The following is a 27,413-nucleotide window of genomic DNA, read 5'->3' on the forward strand; positions in this document are numbered from 1 at the left end:
AGAGAGAGAGAGAGAGAAAGAGAGTGGACAGCGAGCGCGAGAGATGCTTTACAGAGGAGCTGTGGAGCGAGAAAGAATGTAACAGGCAGATAGAAGGAGCGCAGAAGAGAGACGGAGGAAAGCTGCTCTTTTTCTTTCCCCTTCTACACGCTACTATACCTGCTTTCTCACTCTCCTCTCACCTTGGCTCAGACCTTCAATTGTGGGCTGTTCCCTCCCTTCCCTCCTCCCTCTCTGCCTCCTCCTATCGTACACGCTAGCGCTTGCTTTGGGCTGGGAGTGTGGCGCACCTCTCTCTCTCTAATCTCGGGTGGTTTTGTCTCTCGTTGTTCTGCTGCTGCTCTCACAGGGGACTCGTCGCTGGGAAACGGGAATACAAACATGGGAGTGACAGGCAGATTGACTGCGGACATGATGGGAATGGTAGTGGGATTGAGTGGGAACGCCACTGGATTTCCCCAACAATTCCTTCTCCCTCCCACCGACATGCAGGATTAACCAGGAACACCAGTTGGATTCCCCCAATTCCCATCGGAGGTAGAGAGTATGATTTTTATCCGTGTGTGTGTGTGTGTGTGTGGAGAGTGGGAATATGGGGCACAAATGAACACAGTGTCTTGTGTGTCTAAGACAGTGCTACAGATGATTGACTCGCCCTTGTCGTTACAGCAGACACCTGCTGGACCACCTCTGCCTGTATGACTACAACTGGGGAGAAGAGACGTAAAGAGAGATGAGAGAAGAGGCTTATGAGGCTATCCAAGCCTAGGCCAAAATGTGACATTTATTTGAGGATTTTGAAAAAGGTCAAAACTAGAGATTATAAAATAGTATTAGTATATGGCCCCCCCCAACTAGAGTGGATTTGAGAATGGGCCCTGTTTGGCTCCTCCTGTTGCTGCTCACACCCCTCCTTTCAGCACAGGTTAGCATAGTTTCTGAATTGGGGACTACAGCCGAGTCAGAGGACCCAACGGTGTCTGTTGTGAGCACTACAGGGGAGCCGGGCACCCCCTACAGCCCCAATCCCTCAGGGTCGGTCACGATCTCCTCGGAAGCCCCAAAGGAGGACTGGACGCCGGCAGAGGTCTTTCTCTACAGCGGGGACTACTCCGTCTTGGGGATAGTGGAGTGCGATCGGGCGTACAGTCTCACGGGCCAGAAAGGCCCCCTGCCGCGAGGGTTCTATGGCCCCCTCCGACCGTCCATGGACGCCCTGGCCAACACGGCCAACTTCCTCAACATGATCTTCCAGGCCAGCGACCTGCGGGAGAGCAGTGTGCGGGAGGACATGGAGTGGTACCACGCCATGGTGCGCGCCCTTCTGGAGGCCGACCCCCTCATCCGGCAGGCCCTCCTCACCTTTGACGCCGACCCAGCCTCCACCACCCCCCAGCTTGTGCTCCGCGCCTCCCGGAACCCTGCCCCCCCCAGGTACCAGAACATCCTCCTCCAGGACCTCTCTAGCCAATGGGAAAGTCTGCACCTCCCGGCCCCCGCACCCGACGACACCTGGTTCAGCAGTTTCAAGTTTCCCGCCACCTCCAACCAGCCCACCTCGACACTATCTAAAAGAGTCCTCCTCAATGACCTCAGCACCCTGGACACGCCCAAATGGGGGCGGGGTGATAGCTACGTGACCAATCGCAGCGGGGTGCGCTGGGCCAATGGGCCGTTCCTAGAGTGTGAGGACGGCCGCTTCCTGCCGGGCTGGCTGCTCACCCTATCCACTTCCTTCTACGGCCTGAAGCCCGACCTCAGCCCTGAGTTTAGGTCAGTCAGGGCCCTGGCTGCGTCTAAAATGGCACTCTATTGCTTATAAAGGTTTTGACAAAGTGTCACCCTATTCCCTATATAGTGCACTACTTTTGACCAGGGCGAGTTGGGCGAGGGACCTGGTCATAAGTAGCACATGACATAGGGAATAGGGTGCCATTTGGACAAACCCATGTCTCTCTCTGTGTCTCATACTGATGACATAATTGATGTAGATAGGTTAAGTACCATCATCAGGGCATATGATGGCCCCAACCCACTACTCCTGCCCCCAGTAGGCTATAATTCACATTTAGTGCCTGGCTCTGAAAATATCTGGCCCCAGTAGTAGCAGTAGCAGGTGTAGTAGCAGCAGTAGTAGCAGTAGTAGCAGCAGTAGTAGTAGCAGCAGCAGCAGCAGTAGCAGTAGCAGTAGTAGTAGCAGTAGCAGCAGTAGTAGTAGCAGCAGCAGCAGCAGTAGTAGTAGTAGCAGCAGCAGTAGTAGTAGTAGTAGCAGTAGTAGTAGTAGTAGTAGTAGTAGTAGTAGTAGTAGTAGCAGCAGTAGTAGTAGTAGTAGTAGCAGTAGTAGCAGCAGCCGTAGTAGTAGCAGCAGCAGCAGTAGTAGGAGCAGTAGTAGTAGTAGCAGCAGTAGCAGCAGCAGCAGTAGTAGTAGTAGCAGCAGCAGTAGTAGTAGCAGCTGCAGCAGCAGTAGTAGGAGCAGTAGTAGTAGCAGCAGCAGCAGTTGTAGCAGTAGTAGTAGTAGCAGCTGCAGCAGCAGTAGTAGGAGCAGTAGTAGTAGCAGCAGCAGCAGTTGTAGCAGTAGTAGTAGTAGCAGTGGTAGTAGCAGCAGCAGTAGTAGTAGCAGCTGCAGCAGCAGTAGTAGGAGCAGTAGTAGTAGTAGTAGCAGTAGCATCAGTAGTAGTAGTAGCAGCAGTAGTAGCAGCAGCAGTAGTAGTAGCAGCTGCAGCAGCAGTAGTAGGAGCAGTAGCAGTAGTAGTAGTAGTAGCAGTAGCAGTAGCAGCAGTAGTAGCAGTAGTAGTAGCAGCAGCAGCAGCAGTAGCAGCAGCAGCAGCAGTAGTAGGAGCAGCAGTAGCAGAAGCAGTAGTAGTAGCAGCAGCAGCAGCAGCAGCAGTATCAGTAGTAGTAGTAGCAGCAGCAGTAGTAGTAGCAACTGCAGCAGCAGTAGTAGGAGCAGTAGTAGTAGTAGCAGCAGTAGTAGCAGCAGCAGTAGTAGTAGCAGCTGCAGCAGCAGTAGTAGGAGCAGTAGTAGTAGTAGTAGCAGCAGCAGCAGTAGTAGTAGCAGCAGCAGTAGTAGTAGCAGCTGCAGCAGCAGTAGTAGGAGCAGTAGTAGTAGCAGCAGCAGTAGTAGTAGCAGCTGCAGCAGCAGTAGTAGGAGCAGTAGTAGTAGTAGCAGCAGTAGTAGCAGCAGCAGTAGTAGTAGCAGCTGCAGCAGCAGTAGTAGGAGCAGTAGTAGTAGCAGCAGCAGCAGTAGTAGCAGTAGTCGTAGCAGCAGCAGCAGCAGTAGTAGCAGCAGTAGTAGCAACTGCAGCAGCAGTAGTAGGAGCAGTAGTAGTAGTAGCAGCAGTAGTAGCAGCAGCAGTAGTAGTAGCAGCTGCAGCAGCAGTAGTAGGAGCAGTAGTAGTAGTAGTAGCAGCAGCAGCAGTAGTAGTAGCAGCAGCAGTAGTAGTAGCAGCTGCAGCAGCAGTAGTAGGAGCAGTAGTAGTAGCAGCAGCAGTAGTAGTAGCAGCTGCAGCAGCAGTAGTAGGAGCAGTAGTAGTAGTAGCAGCAGTAGTAGCAGCAGCAGTAGTAGTAGCAGCTGCAGCAGCAGTAGTAGGAGCAGTAGTAGTAGCAGCAGCAGCAGTAGTAGCAGTAGTCGTAGCAGCAGCAGCAGCAGTAGTAGCAGCAGTAGTAGCAGCAGCAGTAGTAGTAGCAGCTGCAGCAGCAGTAGTAGGAGCAGTAGCAGTAGTAGCAGTAGTCGTAGCAGCAGCAGCAGCAGCAGTAGTAGCAGTAGTAGCAGCAGCAGTAGTAGCAGTAGTAGCAGCAGCAGTAGTAGTAGCAGCAGCAGTAGTAGTAGCAGCTGCAGCAGCAGTAGTAGGAGCAGTAGTAGTAGTAGCAGCAGCAGCAGTAGTAACAGTAGTAGTAGTAGCAGTAGTAGTAGCAGTAGCAGCAGCAGTAGTAGTAGCAGCTGCAGCAGCAGTAGTAGGAGCAGTAGTAGTAGTAGTAGTAGCAGCAGCAGTAGTAGCAGTAGTAGCAGCAGCAGTAGTAGTAGCAGCAGCAGTAGTAGTAGCAGCTGCAGCAGCAGTAGTAGGAGCAGTAGTAGTAGTAGTAGCAGCAGCAGCAGTAGTAGCAGCAGCAGTAGTAGCAGTAGTAGTAGTAGCAGTAGTAGTGTAGTAGAAACCAGAGAGCCACACTGGAGATACTTTGATAAGCATTTGAAATAGCAGATATGATTGAATTACCCATTGCTGGAAACCATCTGACATTTCAAAGTAAGTCACTTTTAAAGGCCAAAGAAGTTTATCGAGAGAAAATGTCAAGCTTCAGGCGATATTGTTGAATATGGATGATTCAATTATAATAATAATATATTTGTTCCCATAAAAGGTCCTGTTGTTTATGTTGCTATTTGCTATTTGTTTGTATCCAGTTAGTTTCCGGGATATTCTCTATTACTGAAATGGATGTTTCTCTTTGTGTGTGTGTGTGTGTGTATGTGTGTGTGTGTGTGCGCGCGCACTTGCACCAGGGGTGTAATCCGTGTGGATGTAAACGTACAGGGCCTTGATGTGAACCAGTGTGACACGGGGGACGCTTGGTTTGCCAACACACACCAGTGTAACCGCACCACCATGGAGGTAAAGATCTTCTCAAAACATTTAAGACCTGGAAAAATAGTAATTGAACTCCAAATTGTTGTTGAAGAGTTACAGAACCCCTTATCTCTGACCAAGGCCTAGATTCAATCAGATCAAGCGTTAACCGGTGATAGTGTTGGAGCTGTCAAATCGGTCAGCAGCTGCTCTTGATCATTGTCACGAATCCACACCCATCCCACTCGCAATACACTGGGTGTTGACCAGAGGCAATGCCTCCTCTTGACAATTCTTTGCTCCAATGCTTCACTTTGCTTGAAATTTGTATAAAGTAGAGCATTTTTCTACTGCTCTGCTAGCAGGGTTCTCTCGGCTCACCTTCTCACAATCCCCCGCACATTTCTCTGCATGCCCTCGTTGAAAATGAATGGGAACACAACTTCTCCTTCCCCAACGAGAAAGTGTAGGCTACATATACACAATGACGCTCAAATTGAAAATCATTCAATGAAATAATGAGGATTTCTATCACCCTAACCGAGGTGTAGATCTCACATTCCAGTTTTGGAACAAGGCTGCATTGGAATTATCTTAATGCAACTCCATGCACTCAATGGCAACGTCTGCTTTAGATATAATGCCAGGAGCCACTTGTGGATTTGACTGCTCTAATGCACTTCCACTTCCGACAATGCCAAAAACAACAGCGGATGTCTGCTAAAGCGGATCTGATTGAATAGAGCCCTACATCTCCTAGGACCAAACCTTGAGTGGGCTACTCTGTCACAAGAGATTGCAAAATCTCTAACTGACTAAGCTCAACTCCACGATTTACATTGGAGTTGAGGGTACTGGAGCTCCGACGCCACATAAAATGTTTATTTTATTCAAAACTACTGATTAAATCACCCAAAGAATAGCCCGCAATTACACACAACATTGTTCTGTGTAATTGCGGGCTATTCTTTGGGTGCTAAAATCTGTCGTTTTTGACACGACTACAATACGCCAAGCCCTAACCTATACACTTTTGTAAGTCACCATATAGGCACCATTTAAGTAGTAGTAGTGGGTATTGCGACATCATATGATGCATATAAATACACTCATCAACCTCCTCCTTTACCTTCACCCCCCAATTTATTCCCCTTCTCTTGTTTGATCATCATCTGTCCTTTCTGACACAATCCTCTCCCTCTCATCCAGCCCTTCTGTGAAAAGATAGCTGTGCTGGGTGGCGGAGGGATGAGCTGCAGGATTAAGATGATAATCCAGCCATCCTTCCCCCAATCCCCATGCACCCATCACTGATTTGACAGACAGAAACAACACAGGAGCACAACCATATCCCAATCTCATCAGCATCATCCCCTCTCTAGTCTCATCCTGTCCCCTCATGGAACATCCAGAGACAGGTCAGAGGTGGAACAAGAGAGAGATTGATTTCCAGGTAGAATGGGATGTTATATTAGATATTATTTCATTTCCTACAAATGGAGTTAATTGATTAATATCTAATTGTGGGCTAAGGCCTCTTTAAAAAGGGGAAAGATGGCTTGTATGCTGAAACCATTTAAAAAAAAATGTTATAATGTATTTAAACTATATGATATATCTACACTTAAATCAAGTGATTTGATACCTTTATCCGATTTTTTTCAAAAGGCAACAGATGTGTCTTTCACTTTCACTTGTGTGTGTTACATACAAATTACTCACCAACTCAATTTTAAATCCAAGTAACAGTCAACTAAACAAAATAAAAAAAAACACCTCTCTCAATCAGAATGACAAAATGCAATAAAAATAAATCACACAATGAACCACATTAGATAGACACTAAGTAAGTGAGACTAGCCATAGAGCAAATACGCCTCTGGAGTGAGCTTGATATGTACATCATGAGGCTTTAAAGTGCAGGTCCATGCTAGGTTTACCAACCGGCTGACTTTTAATGATTTACCATGTACGCCATCTCCATCTGAGAGAATTAAATTGCCTTCATGTCTGCGTTCAATTGAATCCACCGCACATACAAATATTTAACCCTTTAAATAGGAACGAGAATACCCCGCCCATTTGAGGATCTGTATTTTTCAGGCATCTATTTCTTGTGTTTAAGGGATGCAAAACCACGTCAATTAAATTCAGCTAGATTGATAGCTTTCATTTTGATCCTCCGACTCTTTCATACTCTTGCTTGTGCCTGTCGTTTTTTCCATTAACGTTACGAACGTGGAAATGTTTGTTATGACCTGTCAAACACACCGCGCTAATGGCTGCAATGGGCTAGAAGGTCTTTCTGTTGAATCTATACGATAGCTAAAGCGTCGTCAGGGATTTAACACGCCGTCTCGACGCGTACATCAGAACAATGAGAAGAAAGATGACCTTATTTCGATGGTGTTCATTTTTGTGGAATTTTAAAAAGTAATAATTTAATAGACGTAGGGAACTGGTCTGTCTGCCCAATATAAAGGGTCAAAACTGGCGGAGGAATAAAAATAGCATAAATAGGTAAGTATACCAGTTTCATTTGAGGACCAGGATGTTGACAACTGTGCCATACAGATTGCAAAATAGTTTGGAATAGATTTTTGATGCACCGATTCCATGGTACAGGGTGTATGAGTTGATATATAAAACAACGCAAGATTCAAGACTTCGTGCTTTTCAGCAAAAATTATTATATAGAATTCTTGCCACTAACAAAACGTTTAATATTTGGGGCATAAAATCATCGAAGCTCTGCAGATTTTGTTGTGAGGATACAGAATCAATAGACCATTTATTTTGGTATTGCCCTCAGGTTGCCTGTTTCTGGTCTCAGGTTCAGGAATGGCTGAAAATGCATAGCATGGATCTAAAATTGACCCTATAAATAGTACTGTTAGGAGATCTGGAGTGACCGTGCCAGTCAATTACTAATATACTAATACTCTTAGTAAAAGTATTTATCTTCAAATCACAATCTGTTGATTCTATTCGATTATATTAGATTGAAAATGTACTTTAAAAATCACCGCATAGTTGAAAGATATGTTGCGTAGAAATCCGAAGAGGGTGGTCAGCAGAGATAGATGGGATGGGATGAGGGTGACCAGCAGAGATAGATGGGATGGGCTGAGGGAAGCTGAGGGTTGGTATGTGGAATTAGAGACAACTGGGTGTGGAGTTGTTGTGTGGGAGATAAAAGTAAAACATTTTTTTTAACGTAATGAAAAGTATGTTTGAATGACACTGAGGGGCAGTGTTTTTACGACTAATGCCGGTTTGCCTGAGGCTGACGCTGTGCAGGTGTTTGTACACATGCATATACACACACTCTCATTCAAATAAACGCATACAAGAACACACACATACATGTAATAGTGCCAGACATGCACACAAACATATACAGTTGACATTGCAGTTATGATCTTTGTTGTCTTTGATGTCCTTTGTCAATTTTGTTGTTCTTTTTGTGTAATCTTATTTATTTTTTGCATTGTTTGCTGTTTTCTTCTGTCTTTTTATTTTTTCTCTTCAGTTCATTCTCTTGGTTGTTGATGCATTGGGGGATTCTTGGGGGCGGGGAATGCAATGCATTGTATTTTTATTATTGGGGGGACTGTGGGAAGGGTTTCGAATGGTTGAGGGATAGCTATTGGGGAACTTTGGGGGGATCTTGGAGGGTTCGGGTTCACGTTTTTTGGCCTGGTGGGAGATCTGTCAACGTGCCCTTGAGCAGAGCATTGACCCTGGATGCTTCTGTGTGTCACTCTGAATGGGATGTTGGATGACTGGTATGATGTAGTTGTTGAGCGGCTTCACTGAAAATGTATTTTATGTTTTGGATATTCAATAAAAACACTTTTTAAAAATTAAAATAAATAAAAAAATGTATACAAAAACACTATTTTTGTAAATATATTTTAATACTGTTGAAATGTTTACAAATTAGATGCACTGAAGTGAAACCAACTTCAGAAAATGAAGACTTGAATTATAGTGATATGTCTGATCTCTCAAACAATGTAAATTATGTTTAGATACTGTAGGTGTAATCTAGAGACAAGCGTGTTGATTTTTAATGTGAAGGCATCCTGCTATTGACACACTTGTTGAATTATGCAAGAGAACGTGACAACAACAGTAAAAAATGAGGCTGTCTAGACAGTGCAGGTAGGGTTGACCGAGCAAGTGTCTGGTGGTTGCGGCCCTGTTCCTCCTCTTTATGTTAATTTACGCATATATGCAAATACATCTGGTGTATTTATGCAAGTTAGGTACATATCGTTTAAAAAATACCTGATACAATAAGTAAATGTATATGAGTGCATTCTAAGAAGAAAAAAGTTAAATTTGACAATAAATTGAATATCTGCATTCCCACCAAAATCCCTGAACTCCATTCATTATTTGTCCGTGCCAGTAAAATATTTTTATTATGTGCTATACCTCAATATCTCATGGATGATAAAAATTCAAAAAGTTTGGAGTATCTTCATCCATTGTCCAACTGATGCATTTATTAGAATAGTAAAATTTTTTTAAACAATTTTGATGACCGTTGCTATTTTAAGCATGCCATTAGGTCTGTCACTACCTGATGTGGGAGTGCACGTGTACTTGAGTGTGGGCGTGTGTGTGTTACGTGCATGCGTGTTTGTGTGTGTATGTGCATATGGGATTTCACTGGCATAAAAGGGATAATGCTCTTGGTAGCGAAGCATTACATATCCATTTAGGTTTTAACTTAGATTAACACGGAGGCGAGAGGAGAGCGTCCAAATGGCTGTTTCTGTTATGCAGGTGAATGAGGACCCAAAAGCGACTTGGCGAAAACAGAGTCTTTATTCCAGTAAAGGAAAATAGGCAATACTCCTAGACAAATCGGAGCAGAAAACAAAACATAAAAAACTAATTCCACTCGTAGTGACGAGGACAGACTGGAGACTCGACCATAAACTGTAGGTTGCCTCGGGAAGGCACCGACCGTAGCAGACTCAGACACCTGCTCACACGCAGCATCTGAGGGAAACAAGACACAGCACGGCGAACAATATACAAGGATCCGACAGGACAGAAACGGAAGACAAGGGGAGAAATAGGGACTCTAATCAGAGGGCAAGATACGGAACAGGTGTGAAAAGATTAGATGATTGATTAGGGGAATAGGAACAGCTGGGAGCAGGAACGGAACGATAGAGAGAGGAGAGAGAGGGAGGGAGAGAGAGGGGATAGAAAAAGGGAACGAACCTAATAAGACCAGCAGGGGGAAACGAACAGAAGGGAAAGCAAAATGACAAGACAATATAAGACAAAACATGACAGTACCCCCCCACTCACCGAGCGCCTCCTGGCGCACTCGAGGAGGAACACTGGCGGCAACGGAGGAAATCATAAATCACAAACGGTCCAGCACGTCCCGAGAAAGAACCCAACTCCTCTCCTCAGGACCGTAACGGAAAACGATAAAAAGGGAAACTAGGGTACTACTCTAAAAAAAAAAAAGAGACACGGGTAGAGAACTGAAAGCTTTAGAGCAAACAGGACCAAACAGGCCAGGAGAGTAACAACTAGGGACAGACTGAGACACAGCAAGGGCAGGAACAAGAACAGGAGAGATGCGATGGCAGGGAACAGACTGAGACCCAGCAAGACCAGGAGCAGAAGCAGAAAAAAAATTACCAGACTTATTCTGCGCGCAGTCCGAACACGCAGCCACGAAACGGCGCGTGTCACGCTCCTGAGTAGGCCACCAAAACCGCTGGCGAATAGAAGCAAGCGTACCCCGAACGCCGGGATGGCCAGCTAACTTGGCAGAGTGAGCCCACTGAAGAACAGCCAGACGAGTAGAAACAGGAACGAAAAGAAGGTTACTAGGACAAGCGCGCGGCGACGCAGTGTGCGTGAGTGCTTGCTTAACCTGTCTCTCAATTCCCCAGACAGTCAACCCGACAACACGCCCAACAGGAAGGATCCCCTCGGGATCGGTAGAAGCCACAGAAGAACTAAAGAGACGGGATAAAGCATGAGGCTTGGTGTTCTTAGTACCCGGGCAATAAGAAATAACGAACTCGAAACGAGCGAAAAACAACGCCCAACGAGCATGACGCGCATTCAGTCGTTTGGCAGAACGGATGTACTCAAGGTTCTTTTGGTCAGTCCAAACGACAAAAGGAACGGTCGCCCCCTCCAACCACTGTCGCCATTTGCCTAGGGCTAAACGGATGGCGAGCAGTTCGCGGTTAGCCACATCATAGTTATGTTCCGACGGTGACAGGCGATGAGAAAAATACGCACAAGGGTGGACCCCATCGTCAGTATCGGAGCGCTGGGACAGAATGGCTCCCACGCCCAGCCCCGACGCGTCAACCTCAACAATAAACTGTTTAGTGACGTCAGGTGCAACAAGGATAGGAGCGGATGCAAAACGCTTCTTGAGGAGATCAGAACAACAATCATACGACCGGTGAGGAGGAAGGGAGTTGGCTCTGGACCGACTGAAGACCGAGCGCAGATCATGATATTCCTCCGGCACTCCTGTCAAATCACCAGGCTCCTCCTGAGAAGAGGGGACAGAACAAACAGGAGGAATAGCAGACATTAAACACTTCACATGACAAGAAACGTTCCAGGAAAGGATAGAATTACTTGACCAATCAAAAGAAGGATTATGACACACTAGCCAGGGATGACCCAAAACAACAGGTGTAAAAGGTGAACAAAAAATCAAAAAAGAAATGGTCTCACTATGGTTACCAGATACAGTGAGGGTTAAAGGTAGGGTTTCACATAATATACTGGGGAGAGGACTACCATCCAAGGCGAACATGACCGTGGGCTCCCCTAACTGTCTGAGAGGAATGTCATGTTCCCGAGCCCAGGCTTCGTCCATAAAACAGCCCTCCGCCCCAGAGTCTATTAATGCACTGCAGGAAGCTGCCGATCCGGTCCAGCGTAGATGGACCGGTAAGGTAGTACAGGTACTTGACGGAGAGGACCGTCTAGTAGCGCTTATCAGTCGCCCTCCGCTTACTGATGAGCTCTGGCCTTTAACTGGACATGAAATGACAAAATGACCAGCGGAACCGCAATAGAGACAGAGGCGGTTGGTGATTCTCCGTTCCCTCTCCTTAGTCGAAATGCGAATACCCCCAGCTGCATGGGCTCAACACCTGAGTCAGTGGGGAAAGATGGTAGTGTCGGAGAGAGGGGAGACACAGTTAACGCGAGCTCTCTTCTATGAGCTCGGTGACGAAGATCTACCCGTCGTTCAATGCGAATAGCGAGTTCAATCAAAGAATCCACGCTGGATGGAACCTCCCGAGAGAGAATCTCATCCTTAACCTTAGCGTGGAGTCCCTCCAGAAAACGAGCGAGCAACGCCTGCTCGTTCCAGTTACTGGAGGCAGCAAGGGTGCGAAACTCTATAGAGTAATCCGTTATGGATCGATTACCTTGACATAGGGAAGACAGGGACCAGGAAGCTTCTTTCCCAAAAACTGAACAATCAAAAACCCTTATCATCTCCTCTTTAAAGTTCTGGTAATTGTTAGAACAATCAGCCCTTGCCTCCCAGATAGCTGTGCCCCACTCTCGAGCCCGGCCAGTAAGGAGTGATATGACGTAAGCAACCCGAGCTCTCTCTCTAGAGTATGTGTTGGGTTGGAGAGAGAACACAATATCACACTGGGTGAGAAAGGAGCGGCACTCCGTGGGCTGCCCGGAGTAACAAGGTGGGTTATTAACCCTAGGTTCCGGAGGCTCGGAAGACCAGGAAGTAGCTGGTGGCACGAGACGAAGACTCTGATACTGTCCTGAGAGGTCGGAGACCTGAGCGGCCAGGGTCTCAACGGCATGCCGACCAGCAGACAATTCCTGCTCGTGTCTGCCGAGCATCGCTCCCTGGAACTCGAGAGTAGAGTAGAGAGAATCCATAGTCGCTGGGTCCATTCTTGGTCGGATCCTTCTGTTATGCAGGTGAATGAGGACCCAAAAGCGACTTGGCGAAAACAGAGTCTTTATTCCAGTAAAGGAAAATAGGCAATACTCCTAGACAAATCGGAGCAGAAAACAAAACATAAAAAACTAATTCCACTCGTAGTGACGAGGACAGACTGGAGACTCGACCATAAACTGTAGGTTGCCTCGGGAAGGCACCGACCGTAGCAGACTCAGACACCTGCTCACACGCAGCATCTGAGGGAAACAAGACACAGCACGGCGAACAATATACAAGGATCCGACAGGACAGAAACGGAAGACAAGGGGAGAAATAGGGACTCTAATCAGAGGGCAAGATACGGAACAGGTGTGAAAAGATTAGATGATTGATTAGGGGAATAGGAACAGCTGGGAGCAGGAACGGAACGATAGAGAGAGGAGAGAGAGAGAGAGAGGGAGGGAGAGAGAGAGGGATAGAAAAAGGGAACGAACCTAATAAGACCAGCAGGGGGAAACGAACAGAAGGGAAAGCAAAATGACAAGACAATATAAGACAAAACATGACAGTTTCCTTGACTGAATGCTGCTGTGCTGGGAACCATCATGGTGGAGAAACTAACACCAGGCTGGCTGAGAGAACATATGGAACACACTCCATCTCCATTAACTCAAGAACGGCCAAGCATGTCAGTCCAATCGGGCATAGGCAATACAGTCACCTAACTAATAATTCATACCAACAAAGCCCTTTTTACCATAACAAGAGAACATTGTGTTTTTGGCCATTATTACCCAGAAATGCTGGTATTACAGCAGCAGCAGAGATGATGCCTTGGTTGCATTTGTTTTTCTGACATCCACAGCTGTTTACAGCTGGAAACTTTGCAATGGATGCAGATATGCCAACGAAAAAGTATTGCTTGCATTTAATTAAATCGTTTTTATTCCCTAGACCCTATTCATCCTTGGTAATCATGTGCGTAGACTCCGTCTAGCCAATCAGGTTTCAGCCAATTAGGACATTGATTGATCAAAACTCAAACTACTAGCCTCAGGGGATATTTACACCCCAGTCCTTGTACTGTGATGTGAACTCTAACCCCCACTGCTTTTACTACCCTCCAGTGTGAGCCAATCACAGGCCAGGGATTCAGATTGGGCCAGTACTGCTGTCGCTGCAGAGAGGGATACTACAGCCCCCCAATGGACGGTAAAGAAGATACACAGGTTTCATCCCAAATGGCACCCTATTCCCTTTATAGTGCACTACTTTTGACCAGGGCCCACAGGCTAGTGCACCATGTAGGGAATAGGGTGCCATTTGGGATGCATACACAATCAAGAACATTTCTATTCAATATTTGTCTAAGAACTTTACTTCATATAAGGCCCTGGTCAAGATGATGTAATCTTTTGACTTGTATGCCAAAAACAGCTCTAAGACAATGCTTAAAGATTTATTGTTGTCACTGTCCAGCTGTCTTTGTTTCTATCCCCATGCATGTCTAATACAGGAGGTGGTGCCCTGAACGGCAGCGGTGGGGAGGGGGGTGGCGTGTGTTACCCGGCCCTGCCCATCTGTCTCCCCTGTTGGCCGGGCTGCAAGCGTTGCGAGGACGGCACCCCCTGTTGGGTAGAGGAGGACTGGTTCCTCAGAGCCGGGGTGCTGGCCGTCCAGGGCTTCTTCATGCTGCTGGTGTTCATCAGCATGCTGGTGGCCTACCAGTTCAGACGCAGCAGGGTGAGTGAGAGGGTCATATTTATTAGGGTACACTGTAGCAAAATGTATAGCAATGGAAAATGTGTGTTTCTTGTTGGACAAGTTAAGGTAGTCCCTCCCTGTTGCAGTATGTTTTCTTCCATGTGGTGCCTAATGAATACACCTCTGGAGTAACTCCTCTTAACAGTTAAGGTTAATGGTAGAGTCATATGATTCTAGATCTGTGGTTAAGGGCAACTTCTACAACAAGCCATCATTGATGGTTAACTGTGCGGTTTCATCATGAAGTTCTCACTAATCTTCAAGTTTCAAAGTTTATTCGCAGTGCTACTTTAGTCTATACTTACAAGGAAATTGATATCAAGCTCTCTTAAAAGTAACAATTAAGTTGTTCCCTCATTCTTTTGAAACACTGTCAGTGCTAGAATATTGCTTCCTTGTATATAGCATATGCTGAAACTCTGCTCTGTGGCTCTATCACAGGTAATCTAGTCATCTTGACGTCTTCTGTCATTACTCATCATAGTCGTTGTCACTCTGATAAGAAATACCTAACTCTGGGCTCTGTGCTTGAATTTAAAAAGCGTCTCAAAGTAGGAGTGCTGATCTAGGATCAGGTCCTCCCTGTCCATGTAATATTATTCACTATGACCTATGAGACCAAATTAATATGAATATGAGCTCTGAGTGTCAACATGAATTGAATATCTTAAGCCATGTTCTATGTGACAGTTCTATGTGACAGCTTATGAATGAATACATTTATCCGATATCAGATGTATGCATACAGTATGGCCAACATACAGGTAACTGACAAAATAAAGAAAACATACAGAAAGACAACATAAGTTGTCTTTAATAGGGCGTTGGGCCACCACGAGCCGCCAGAACAGCTTCCATCCACCTTGGTATAGATTCTACAAGTGTCTGGAACCCTATTAGAGGGATGCGACGCCATTCTTCCTTGAGAAATTCCATAATTTGGTGTTTTGTTGATGGAAAACGCTGTCTCAGGCGCCACTCCATAATCTCCCATAAGTGTTCAATTGGGTGGAGATCTGGTGACTGAGACACACACACACTTTAAACCCCCTACACTCCTTTGAGACCCCTCTTTCAAAGTCACTGAGATCTCTTCTAGCCATTGCTGCCAAATTAATGGCCAACTGGGCATGTTTATACAAGCATGATGGAAATGGCCATTTTAATTGCTTAATTAACTCAGAAACCACACCTGTGTGGAAGAACCTGCTTTCAAATACTTTGTACCTCTCCTTTGCTCAAGTGTTTCCTTTATTTTGGCAGATACCTGTATATCTTCATGTGTCATCGCATTACAGCAGGGGCATTAGTATAATTGTACCTCCCCCTGGCCATTCTTCCTCTACAAGATAGTGCTCCATGGATCTAGTCTCTGCATACATCAACATATCTAGAGTTAAATGGTTAAACACGGAGCAGCGATGGTCAACAGAGACATCAGAAATCAAAGCACTGTAAGACCGTCATCATACTAAACCAATCATGTTTCCTCAATTCCTCTCTCTCCCCCTCCCCTCACTTTCCATCTCCCCTTCCACCTCTCTCTCCCTCATCCACCCTTTCCCTCTCTCTGCCTCATCACCCGCATCCTTCTCTCCATCGACCTCTACCTTCCGTCTTCTCTGCCCTCCCTCACCCTTTCCCTCCCCCTCACCTTCCCTCTCTCCCGCATCCATCCCTCCTCTCTTCCCTCCCTCCATCTCACCTCTCCCCCTTCTCTCTGTCTATCTCACCTATAGAGAATCCGGGCATCAGGTCTCCTGCTGTTAGAGACCATCCTGTTTGGCTCTCTGCTCCTGTACTTCCCGGTGAGTGAGAGAGTATATGAGTGAGTGAGGGGAAGGAGGGGAAGGTTGCATCCCAAATGGCACCCGTATAGACCCTAGTCAAAAGTAGTGCACTATGTAGGGAATAGGGTGCCATCTGGGACGCAGCCAATGTATTCGTTGCATTACTCAATGGCCGGCGATAGATTATCGATCACTTGTGTGATTCATTATCTAAATGAAGTAGTCGTTGCAAGACTCACTCATACGTGTATCTAGCCTGAATCACTGATCAAAGTATCCCGTTCAAGCCAATGGTAAGTGATGGGGGCATGAGGTGCCCTTGTAAGTCATGGATCATATTACTTCGCTCGCTAGAACACAAGGTTGAGTTACATATGTGCGATATACACATATTAATGTGTTCCCTTCCTCCGTTCAAATCGGAGGAGCTTTGCTGTATTCCTACTTCACTACGGTATCACAGATGCACTAAAGAAACACCCATGGGGGATTCGGACGCTAAAAGGCAGATACAAAGGTGAAATTCCTTTCAGTCTGCTGTAGTTGTGGCTCACTGGCCCAGACAAAAGGGCAACTGAGGGACAGACTCTCTCATCTCTGTAGGGCATCACCTGGGGTGGTCACACACCGCCCCCTTTAGCCCTCCAGCCATTTGATCTATTGTTGCCGCGGTCACTGACCTAGAGCACACATACAATTCCACTCATGTACACACACAGTCATGTACACTGCTCATTTCTGTATACGTTCTGTGCTGTTGTATACAGTTGTGATTACTAAGTGCATCGTGTGTCTCCCCTCTTGAGGTAGGTAGAAATGTTCAATTTGAACACATTATAATCAATTATGCTTCTGTATGATTTTTTATCCACAAAGCCTGTTGCCTATTGTAACTACAAAGACAAGGTAAACTAAGCTCATAGGGAGTGATTTCACGTGATAGAACATCTGATAATACCTCTCTCTATCTCTCCCCCTCAGGTTTTCATCCTGTACTTCAAGCCCAGCACCTTCCGGTGCATCCTGCTTCGCTGGGTGCGACTTCTGGGCTTTGCCATCGTCTATGGAACGGTAACACTGAAGATATATAGGTCTGTACTACTGCACTCTCTCACTACTACATTTCACGTATCGTCAGTATCACCTCATGTGTATCCCCTCGTTATAGTCAGGTCAAACAATATGTTGTGAGATCTTTCATTGGACTCAGATCCATTTGTATGCTGTAATGTAATTCAAAATGTGTCACAAAGTGTCTGTATATGTATCTCTTTGTGGAATGAGTAACATCAAGTCAACTTCCCACACATACAGGGTTCTTAAGGTGTTCCTGTCGCGCACAGCCCAGAGAGTGCCCTACATGTCCAGCATACACCTGCTGAGGTTGCTGGGAGTTATGGTTGTGACCGTCAGCTGGTTCTTGTGTGCGTGGACCGCGGGCGTTCTACAGAACCGTGACCGTAACGTTCCGTTACTGATCATATCGACCACGTCGGATGGTCAGGGCTTCAGCCTCTGTGACCTGGACCGCTGGGACTACATGATGGCCGTGGGTGAGTGGATAACACTAATTGAAAAAGAGGGTTGTTCGTGTTTTCCAGGTGATACAGAGAAAAAAAATCTATATTGAAAAGAGAAACTCCAGCACACAAGCATTCTTGTGTCGACCTCTTGACCAAAACCAAAAATCCAGTAAATGCTACTCTTATCGATTTGGCTTTTTCTGACTGGTTTCAAACAAAAGAACACTGAGCTACAAATCACATTCCTGATTGAGGTCAGGGGTAAAAATCAATTTACAAATGTGATTTTGAGCTCAAGAACCCAGATAAAAACAACATTACTGCCTGACGCTATTTGTGTATGATAAGAAAATAAACGTTATGTCTGTCTATTTTTTTGTCTCAGCCGAGCTGATGTTTCTGTGCTGGGGCAGTTTACTGTGCAGTGCTGTGAAGCCAGTGCCCTCAGCCTTCCACGAGCCTCGCTACATAGGTATCGCCATACACAACGAGCTGCTGCTATCCTCCATGTTCCACCTGCTACGGTAACCAGCGTTTACTGCCTCTAAACAGAGGCAGTAAACCGGGATAACGAATATTATTTATAGTATATAAGCCTACACTAGATGACTGACAGGGGGCAGTGTTTTGAAGCCACCGCACCTCCATCTCGGCACACCCCAACCATTGTGATACATATTATTATTCATGTCTACATGTTTTTTTATACAATACGTTTATTTTATTACAGACACAATGCATACTTTAAATTATATTATGTGAGCTAGACGTTAAAATTAAAATAAATAAAAAAACATGTTCCTTAAAGTATCATTTTTTGAAAGTTACTGTGCCCACTCCGACAAATTCATGTAATTTTGTCTTTGAAACATTTAATTCCTATGGAGGACTGCTTCTTCTGGGGGGTGCCAATATGGCCGACCGGTGGCTTCAAAGCCTCTCATTGGCCAATACATAGCATCAGCAATCCAGGGTTTATATACATCACTGAATAAAACATGTTTATTCACCAGGAGAAATGCATATTGTATAGGGACATAGAACATGTCTTTCTGTTCTATATTTTCCTTAGGTTTGTCATGCCCTCTCTGCATCCTGACTGGATGCTGTTGCTGTTCTTCACCCATACGCATGTCACTATCACTGTGACACTGGCCCTGCTCTTCATACCCAAGGTACACTACCGCTCAAAAGTTTGGGGAAGTCTTAGAAATGTCCTTGTTTTTGAAAGAAAATCACTTTTTTCCCCCCATTAAAATAACATCAAATTGATCAGAAGTACAGTGTAGACATTAATGTTGTAAATGACTATTGTAGCTGGAAACGGCAGATTTTTTATGGAATATCTACATAGGCCCATTATCAGCAACCATCACTCCTGTGTTCCAATGGCACGTTGTGTTAGCTATTCCAAGTTTGTAATTTTAAAAGGCTAATTGATCATTAGAAAACTCTTTCGCAATTATGTTAGCACAGCTGAAAACTGTTGTCCTGATTTAAAGAAGCTATAAAACTGGCCTTTCAACTAGTTGAGTATCTGGAGCATCAGCATTTGTGGTTTCAATTACAGGCTCAAAATGGCCAGAAACAAAGAATGTTCTCCTGGAACTCGTTAGTATATTCTTGTTCTGAGAAATGAAGGCTATTCCATGTGAGAAATTGACAAGAAAAGGAAGATCTCGTACAATGCTGTGTATTACTCCCTTCACAGAACAGAGTAAACTGCTCTAAGCAGAATAGAAAGAGGAGTGTGAGGCCCCGGTGCACAACTGAGCAAGAGGACAAGTACATGTGTTTGAGAAACAGATGCCTCATAAGTCCTCAACTGGCAGCTTCATTAAATAGAATGCCAGCAGCCTGGAGTCGCCTCTTCACTGTTGACGTTGAAACTGGTGTTTTGCGGGTACTATTTAATGAAGCTGCCAGTTGAGGACTTGTGAGGCGTCTGTTTCTCAAACTAGACACTCTAATGTACTTGTCATCTTGCTCAGTTGTGCACCAGGGCCTCCCACTCCTCTTTCTATTCTGCTTAGAGCCAGTTTGCGCTGTAGAGTGAAGGGAGGAGTACACAGCGTTGTACGAGATCTTCAGTTTCTTGGCAATTTCTTGCATGGAATAGCCTTCATTTCTCAGAACAAGAATATACTAACGAGTTTCAGGTCTTTGTTTCTGGCCATTTTGAGCCTGTAATCGAACCCACAAATGCTGATGCTCCAGATCCTCAACTAGTCTAAAGACCAGATTTATCGCTTCTTTAATCAGAACAACAGTTTTCAGCTGTGCTAACATAATTGCAAAAGGGTTTTTGAATGATCAATTAGCCTTTTAAAATTATAAACTTGGAATAGCTAACACAACGTGCCATTAGAACACAGCAGTGATAGTTGCTGATAATGGGCCTCTGTACGCCTATGTAGATATTCCATAAAATAAATCTGCTGTTTCCAGCTACAATAGTAATTTACAACATTAACAATGTATACACTGTATTTCTGATTATTAGACATTATTTTAATGGACAAAAAATGTGCTTTCCTTTCAAAAACAAGGATATTTCTGAGTGACCACAAACTTTGAACGGTAGTGTACATGGCAATTTTCTTCCACAAGCAACATAAGTATAAATCTGAATCTGACACATAATAACTACTGTGTGTGTGTTCTGTAGTTCCTCCATGTTTCGAGGGCGGGGAGAGAGGAGATTGCAGAGGAGGTTTATGAGGATGAGGTGGAATTGCGGCGATCCGGCTCGTACCTCAACAGCAGTTTTACCTCAGCAGTTTGGAGTGACCACAGCTTGGACCCCGATGACATTCGGGTAAAGTCCTTTTCTGCCCTGGGCACTTACTAAGTGACCATTTCTATTCAGGCACTGTCTAGGCCAAGAGGGGGAGAAATTATGAATCAAATTTAAACCTTAGTAAAATAAAACAATTATAAACATTGAATTACTGCTATAACCATTTGCAGGATCACTTTATACTAATTTAAAACAATTCTAATTTTCATTATAGACATAGAAAGCCCTGTGTGTATTTCACAATTTGTGGCCTGGCATAGAACTGACCTGTGTTTTCTCCTCCGCCTGCCCCTACTCTTCTCCCTAAACTTGCTCTCCTTGTCCTTAACAATAACTCTTCCCCAACTAACTGTTCCCTATGGTTTTTCCCTCTGCTCACTCATACCAATACCCTCCCTAATTCCCTTTATCCTTCCTTCTCTCTTCCTTTTCACCTGAAACCAGGATGAGCTGAAGAAATTGTATGGTCAATTGGAGGTCCACAAGACCAAGAAGATGACAGCAAACAACCCCCACCTGCAGAAGAAGCGCAGCTCTCGGCGCGGGCTGGGCCGGTCCATCATAAAGCGTATCACTGAGATCCCAGAGTCCATGAGTCGACAGTGTAGCCGTGATGGCAAAGAGGTCAACTTGGGCAGCAGGGATGTTACGCACGCCGAGTCCAGTAAGAGAGCGCCAGATACTTTTAGCGTAAATTACAAAGATCAACCAGTAAAGCAGCCTTCACCAGTGCTGCGTAAATCTCAAAGTGACTATGACTATGTAACCGATAAAGACCCCTCCTTGCACGACTCCATGTTAAGGGCGACTCTAGCTAAGAGATGCTCACAGCGCTCTGAGACAGACTCGTTGTATATGGCACCATTGGTCTGTAAGTCGGCCAGTGCCCAAAACCTTACAGTCGATAACAATCTCCTGCTTCCTGGACCTGCCAAGCTACACAAGTCACTCAGTTTAGCGCCCAGTAAAACCCACAGTCTGGAAGACACCTCTCGGGTAGGCAGAGATACCGAAGGCGAGCAAGGGCAGTCCCAACAGGATGTCGCTATCAAGGACCAGACCTCAAGTGCCCTTGTGCAATCCCAGTCCTATGACAAGGCGGAAGTGTGTCCCTGGGAGCTTGCGGAGGAACGCCCTGCCAACAAGAACCAGCCACACGTTACCTTTGCTCCCTCTGAGGAAGAACCAGAGAGCCCAGAGGGTTTATCATCACCAATACTGAAACATATTTGCCCCTGGGACCATTTACCAGTTCCTACCCCAGCAGAAAGTCCTGCTGGGGATTCACAAGGTGGAGAGGCAGAATGTGAGTCCCCGAGACCCCAGGCTCCCATCTCCGCTAGTGTACCTGGGTCCCCAAAGAACATGCGGGTCTTCTCCTTCCGCACTTCCACCCAGAAATGGCTCTCTGTAAAATCTTTTGTAGGATCTGTGGATGCAGGCATCAAGGAAAAAGACAAAAAGGAGACAGCAGGAGATACGGTTAAGAAACTGGACTCAATATCACAAAAAAGCCAGGGGAGTGTAGCCACCATCGCCGTTATCGCAGCATTAAAATTAAAAACTTCAAGCATTTCAAGCGCAGAAGTGAAATCACAAAGTGTTTCAAACTTGGAGAAGAAATATAATATTTCAAGCATAGACAAAAGGACACAGCAAAAAAGAAGTATGACAACAGTAGATGTGAAACCTGCCCTCGTGAAACAGGCTGCAATCAGACTGTCATCGAGTGATTCCTCTGAAAGAAGTCCTAGGAGAATAGTGGTTGTACAGTCCACTGTCTATCCTTGGGAGTCAGAGGACATGAAAAAGGACAGTATGTATGAAAACGTGTTCATCTCAAGCAAAAACACTGCACATAGCACAGCTAAGACTCCTTCCACTCACAGAAGGGGTTGCCAAATTATGCCTGCTCTGAATGTTGCCCAATCAGATATTAGCCAATGGGATGTTCCTGCTTCCTCCCAGCAGGCCCCACAGAGACAACAAAGCATCATAGCAGACATCTGCCCGTGGGAGGTGGAGGAACCAGAGGAGGATCCAAAGGCGCCTGCACGTGTCAGTGTATGTCCTTGGGAATCAGAAGAAGTATTGAAAAGACAGGAGAGTATCCGGGGAGAAGTATGCCCTTCGGAAGCTATTGTTTCCACCATCCCAATTACTTCAGCGTCCAACCAGTCTGAGAAGAAATCAGAGGGTCTGAACAAGAAACCAACAGACGTATGTCCTTGGGAAACCGATGAAACCCCACAGATTTCTCAAGGCCTAAAACCCCAAGAGAGTGTACGGGTTGATGTCTGCCCTTGGGATGTGGGGGATTCCTTCCCTGAAAAAGTAAAGGTGGCGATTATTTATGAAAATGTCCATCCACAGGAGAACAAGGGATTGCATAAGGCGCCACCAAAATGTCAGGAGATAATACATGCAAATGTCTGTCCATGGGAATCTGAAGAGACCCCAAAATCCCAAGACGGTGTACGGGAGAATGTCTGTCCTTGGAAATCAAGGGACATGCCAAGCATTGGGAAGCAAGATGTACAAACAAAAAGCACAGAGCAACCTAAATCTGCCCCTGAAAAACGAAGTGTCCCCATAGCGAAAGCATGTCCATGGGAATTCCCTGACCCACCGAAAGACTTGACAGTACTTTGTCCTTGGGAAAAGGAGGAGAGTCCAATGCCACCCATAGCCATAAAGATCACCAAAGGATCATTTTCCCAGGAGACCACTGTTGCAAAAACCAATATTTGTCCATGGGACATTGGAGACCAAGAAGAGACAGAAGGAAAAGACAGCCTGTGTACAAATGTTTGTCCTTGGGAAACCCAAGGCAGAACTCAAGCTGATCCAAAAAAGACTGACAGCGTTCAAGTAAATATTTGTCCTTGGGAGACTGAGAAACCAGAGCAGCAAGAAAGCACTCCGGCTATTGTCTCCATAGAAACAGGAAAGACTAAAAGACCAGACAGCGCTCTGGCAGATGTTTGTCCTTGGGAAACAGGGGCAACTGATGAGCCAGACAAGACAAAAAGACGAGATGGCACTCAAACGGAGATTGGTCTATGGGAAACTGAGGATCCAAAAAAGACAAAGGAGAAAGATGGTGTCAAAGTTGATGTTTGTCCTTGGGAAACTGGAGAGACTGAAAAGACAAATGGACAAGACAGTACTAAAGCAGATATCTCCAAGGAAACACAAAAGGATAAAAGACGAGATAGTGTTCGAGTTAATATTTGTCCTTGGGACACTGATGTCACCGAAGAACCAGAAAATATGAAAAAGCAAGACTGTGTTCGGGCAGATGTTTGTCCATGGGAAACTGGTCCAGCTGAAGAGTCAGAAAAGACTAAAGGCCAGGACAGCACCAAGGCAGACATTCTTCCATGGAAAACTGGTCCAGCTGAAGAGTCAGAAAAGACTAAAGGCCAGGATAGCACCAAGGTAGACATTTGTCCATGGGAAACTGGTCCAGCTGAAGAGTCAGAAAATACTAAAAGCCAGGATAGCACCAAGGCAGACATTTGTCCATGGGAAACTGGTCCAGCTGAAGAGTCAGAAAAGACTAAAAGCCAGGACAGCACCAAGGCAGACATTTGTCCATGGGAAACTGGTCCAGCTGAAGAGTCAGAAAAGACTAAAAGCCAGGACAGCACCAAGGCAGACATTTGTCCATGGGAAACTGGTCCAGCTGAAGAGTCAGAAAAGACTAAAAGCCAGGACAGCACCAAGGCAGACATTTGTCCATGGGAAACTGGTCCAGCTGAAGAGTCAGAAAAGACTAAAGGCCAGGATAGCACCAAGGTAGACATTTGTCCAGGGGACACTGGTCCAGCTGAAGAGTCAGAAAAGACTAAAAGCCAGGACAGCACCAAGGTAGACATTTGTCCATGGGAAACTGGTCCATCTGAAGAGTCAGAAAATACTAAAAGCCAGGATAGCACCAAGGCAGACATTTGTCCATGGGAAACTGGTCCAGCTGAAGAGTCAGAAAAGACTAAAAGCCAGGACAGCACCAAGGTAGACATTTGTCCATGGGAAACTGGTCCAGCTGAAGAGTCAGAAAATACTAAAAGCCAGGATAGCACCAAGGCAGACATTTGTCCATGGGAAACTGGTCCAGCTGAAGAGTCAGAAAAGACAAAAGGCCAGGACAGCACCAAGGCAGACATTTGTCCATGGGAAACTGGTCCAGCTGAAGAGTCAGAAAAGACTAAAAGCCAGGACAGCACCAAGGCAGACATTTGTCCATGGGAAACTGGTCCAGCTGAAGAGTCAGAAAAGACAAAAGGCCAGGACAGCACCAAGGCAGACATTTGTCCATGGGAAACTGGTCCAGCTGAAGAGTCAGAAAAGACTAAAAGCCAGGACAGCACCAAGGCAGACATTTGTCCATGGGAAACTGGTCCAGCTGAAGAGTCAGAAAAGACAAAAGGCCAGGACAGCACCAAGGCAGACATTTGTCCATGGGAAACTGGTCCAGCTGAAGAGTCAGAAAAGACTAAAAGCCAGGACAGCACCAAGGCAGACATTTGTCCATGGGAAACTGGTCCAGCTGAAGAGTCAGAAAAGACTAAAAGCCAGGACAGCACCAAGGCAGACATTTGTCCATGGGAAACTGGTCCAGCTGAAGAGTCAGAAAAGACTAAAAGCCAGGACAGCACCAAGGCAGACATTTGTCCATGGGAAACTGGTCCAGCTGAAAATTTAGAAAAGACTAAAAGCCAGGATAGCACCAAGGCAGACATTTGTCCATGGGAAACTGGTCCAGCTGAAGAGTCAGAAAAGACAAAAGGCCAGGACAGCACCAAGGCAGACATTTGTCCATGGGAAACTGGTCCAGCTGAAGAGTCAGAAAAGACTAAAAGCCAGGACAGCACCAAGGCAGACATTTGTCCATGGGAAACTGGTCCAGCTGAAGAGTCAGAAAAGACTAAAAGCCAGGACAGCACCAAGGCAGACATTTGTCCATGGGAAACTGGTCCAGCTGAAGAGTCAGAAAAGACTAAAAGCCAGGACAGCACCAAGGCAGACATTTGTCCATGGGAAACTGGTCCAGCTGAAGATTTAGAAAAGAGTAAAAGCCAGGACAGCACCAAGGCAGACATTTGTCCTTGGGAGACCGGGGATCCTATAGAACCAGAGAAGATAAAAAAGCAAGAAAGTGTTCGAGAAGACGTTTGCTCATGGGAAACTGATGAACCAGAAAAATCTGCAGAGAAAGAGGAAACTATGATTGCCAGTGGCATACAGGACATCACAGAGACCCAGGGTGCACTCTCTATGGAAGAGGGTGACGCTGCAGAACCTGTAGCCGGCAGCACACAGACGGCAGAGGCAGCCAAAGCTAATATGCCCCTGGCTCGGCGTGATGCTATGTGCCCTTGGGAGATGGAAGGGACCAAATCACCATCATCCCCGTCATCCATCACAGAACACGACAATAACTCTGACGTTTTTACATGGGAGCCTGAAAACATTCTTGAAGAGGAAGAGGAGGAAGACGATGCCGAGAGTGCTGCGGAAGCCTTCGTCTTCCCATCCGACTTGTAAACGCCAAGACTGTCAATTACTGGCTAGAACAAGAATGGTCTCAGTGGGTTGTTGCACCCGATTCACTGACTGGGTCACTGTGCAAAGCTGTCCCATAGCAGGGGGGGGTAATGAATAGGACATGACCTTTGCAAACCTGAATGTAGCAAAGGCCCCTGGACTGTCCATCCATAACACTCCCCAGAAAAACACTGCTCCACAAGCAATACGCCCCTGGGCCAGGATCTGCAAATGCTCTGCCTACCAGAGGTACATTTACCCTCCCAGCTTCTCAACCAGAGAAAGCTTCTGGATGCAGTCCCTCTTCTTCTTACCACTTTGACCCCTTTTTGAAATGTATATTGTTTTCGGTCTTTCTGTGTTTCAGTGACAATGGGCTCTTCTGTATCACACAGTTAAAACCCCATCGCCATGGCTGTGAAAGGTTGACAATGTGTTTAAATAACAGCCTGAGCTTGACGAAGCTGGCGATAACTCCTTATAGACACACGGAAATAATCTACACCAGACCAGTGCTCCTTCAGGTTAACCTGGAAGCACATCCAGCATTTTTGTAAATCACTGATTACAATGGTGGTGATGCATGTCCTTTTGTTGCCTGCTAAAAACACATTCCAAACAATTTAAGGACAGCTTTCCAGCTGTAATATAAATCTGTGCTTTTTCAAAGTCAATTGTGTCAATTACAAAGTCGTGGCTACAAGGATATCAAATGTAATGTCAGTAATGTGGATCAACAACATGATCATGTCCCCACAGACACAGAGCTAATATTAATAATACATCTAACTTTAACAGAGAACTTAAATCATACTAATTCAATACTGACTTGTGAAGAACTAGCTATGATCTGTTCTTTTGAATCATTTACAATACCAATTTTATTAAAGAAGAATAAACACATGAATTCATATTTAAACATTTTAAAAAGGTAGATCTAAACTTTGAGGAAGACCAAACCTTTTTCACATTTATTTTTTTAAAGCATACAACTCAATTTGGAAACAGTTGCCCTAAAAATAACTGCACCCTAGAATAGTCCTGCTAAAACTGTACATAAGGCCATTGTCATTGATTTATTCACCATTTCCATGCTTTATTTACCAAATGTATCCATCCATCTTGGCCACATCTCCGCATTCAGTGGAAATTAAAGTTTGTGCGTTGGTGATATCATGTTATTCGCAATGGACTAACTTCGTTTTGTGAGCGTTTTTTGAATGGGTGTGCTGTCTTTTTGTTAAGTAGAATGAAACACCATCATTACACAATGCATCCTTTGTGTATGCAAGTTGAAAGTGATTTCTGTTGATTTCAGTTATTTTTGTATGTTTTGCTTATGAAAAGTACAGATTATTCGGATATAAAATGTACATTCACTGAAATGAAAAAGGTATGAAAAAAGAGATGGGACATTTTATTTTTGTATTCTTTAAATTAACATGTAATATATTCACCATTGAAATAAACCATACAATCTGTACAGAT

General features: G+C 45.3%; 1 protein-coding gene across 3 annotated transcripts; it reads left to right on the forward strand.

Annotated features, from left to right (window-relative positions):
• On the forward strand, positions 1-27,410 carry LOC124003355 (probable G-protein coupled receptor 179). 3 transcript variants are annotated; one of them, XM_046311529.1, is made up of 12 exons: positions 1-537; positions 670-1,773; positions 4,502-4,610; positions 13,626-13,710; positions 14,015-14,241; positions 16,002-16,070; positions 17,034-17,143; positions 17,367-17,605; positions 17,961-18,099; positions 18,648-18,750; positions 20,244-20,393; positions 20,820-27,410. In XM_046311529.1, the coding sequence occupies exons 2-12, from the start codon at positions 872-874 to the stop codon at positions 25,923-25,925; spliced, it is 7,239 nt and encodes a 2,412-aa protein (XP_046167485.1). In that variant the 5' UTR covers positions 1-537; positions 670-871; the 3' UTR covers positions 25,926-27,410. The 3 variants fall into 3 exon arrangements, with proteins under 3 accessions (XP_046167485.1, XP_046167486.1, XP_046167487.1); XM_046311530.1 differs by having other exon boundaries at positions 673-1,773; XM_046311531.1 differs by lacking the exons at positions 1-537; positions 670-1,773; positions 4,502-4,610 and adding an exon at positions 5,789-7,085.
• Positions 27,411-27,413: the final 3 nt, after the last annotated feature.

The sequence above is a fragment of the Oncorhynchus gorbuscha genome, linkage group LG18, assembly GCF_021184085.1.
Source record: "Oncorhynchus gorbuscha isolate QuinsamMale2020 ecotype Even-year linkage group LG18, OgorEven_v1.0, whole genome shotgun sequence".
NCBI classification, from domain to species: Eukaryota; Metazoa; Chordata; class Actinopteri; order Salmoniformes; family Salmonidae; genus Oncorhynchus; species Oncorhynchus gorbuscha.

Excerpts from the sequence above, each read along its gene's own strand:
- LOC124003355 (XM_046311529.1), top strand. The coding sequence starts at position 872 with ATGGGCCCTGTTTGGCTCCTCCTGTTGCTGCTCACACCCCTCCTTTCA. Across the intron at positions 16,071-17,033 it reads CTCTGCTCCTGTACTTCCCG|GTTTTCATCCTGTACTTCAA; the intron begins GTGAGTGAGAGA and ends TCTCCCCCTCAG. Across the intron at positions 18,100-18,647 it reads TCCATGTTCCACCTGCTACG|GTTTGTCATGCCCTCTCTGC; the intron begins GTAACCAGCGTT and ends TATTTTCCTTAG.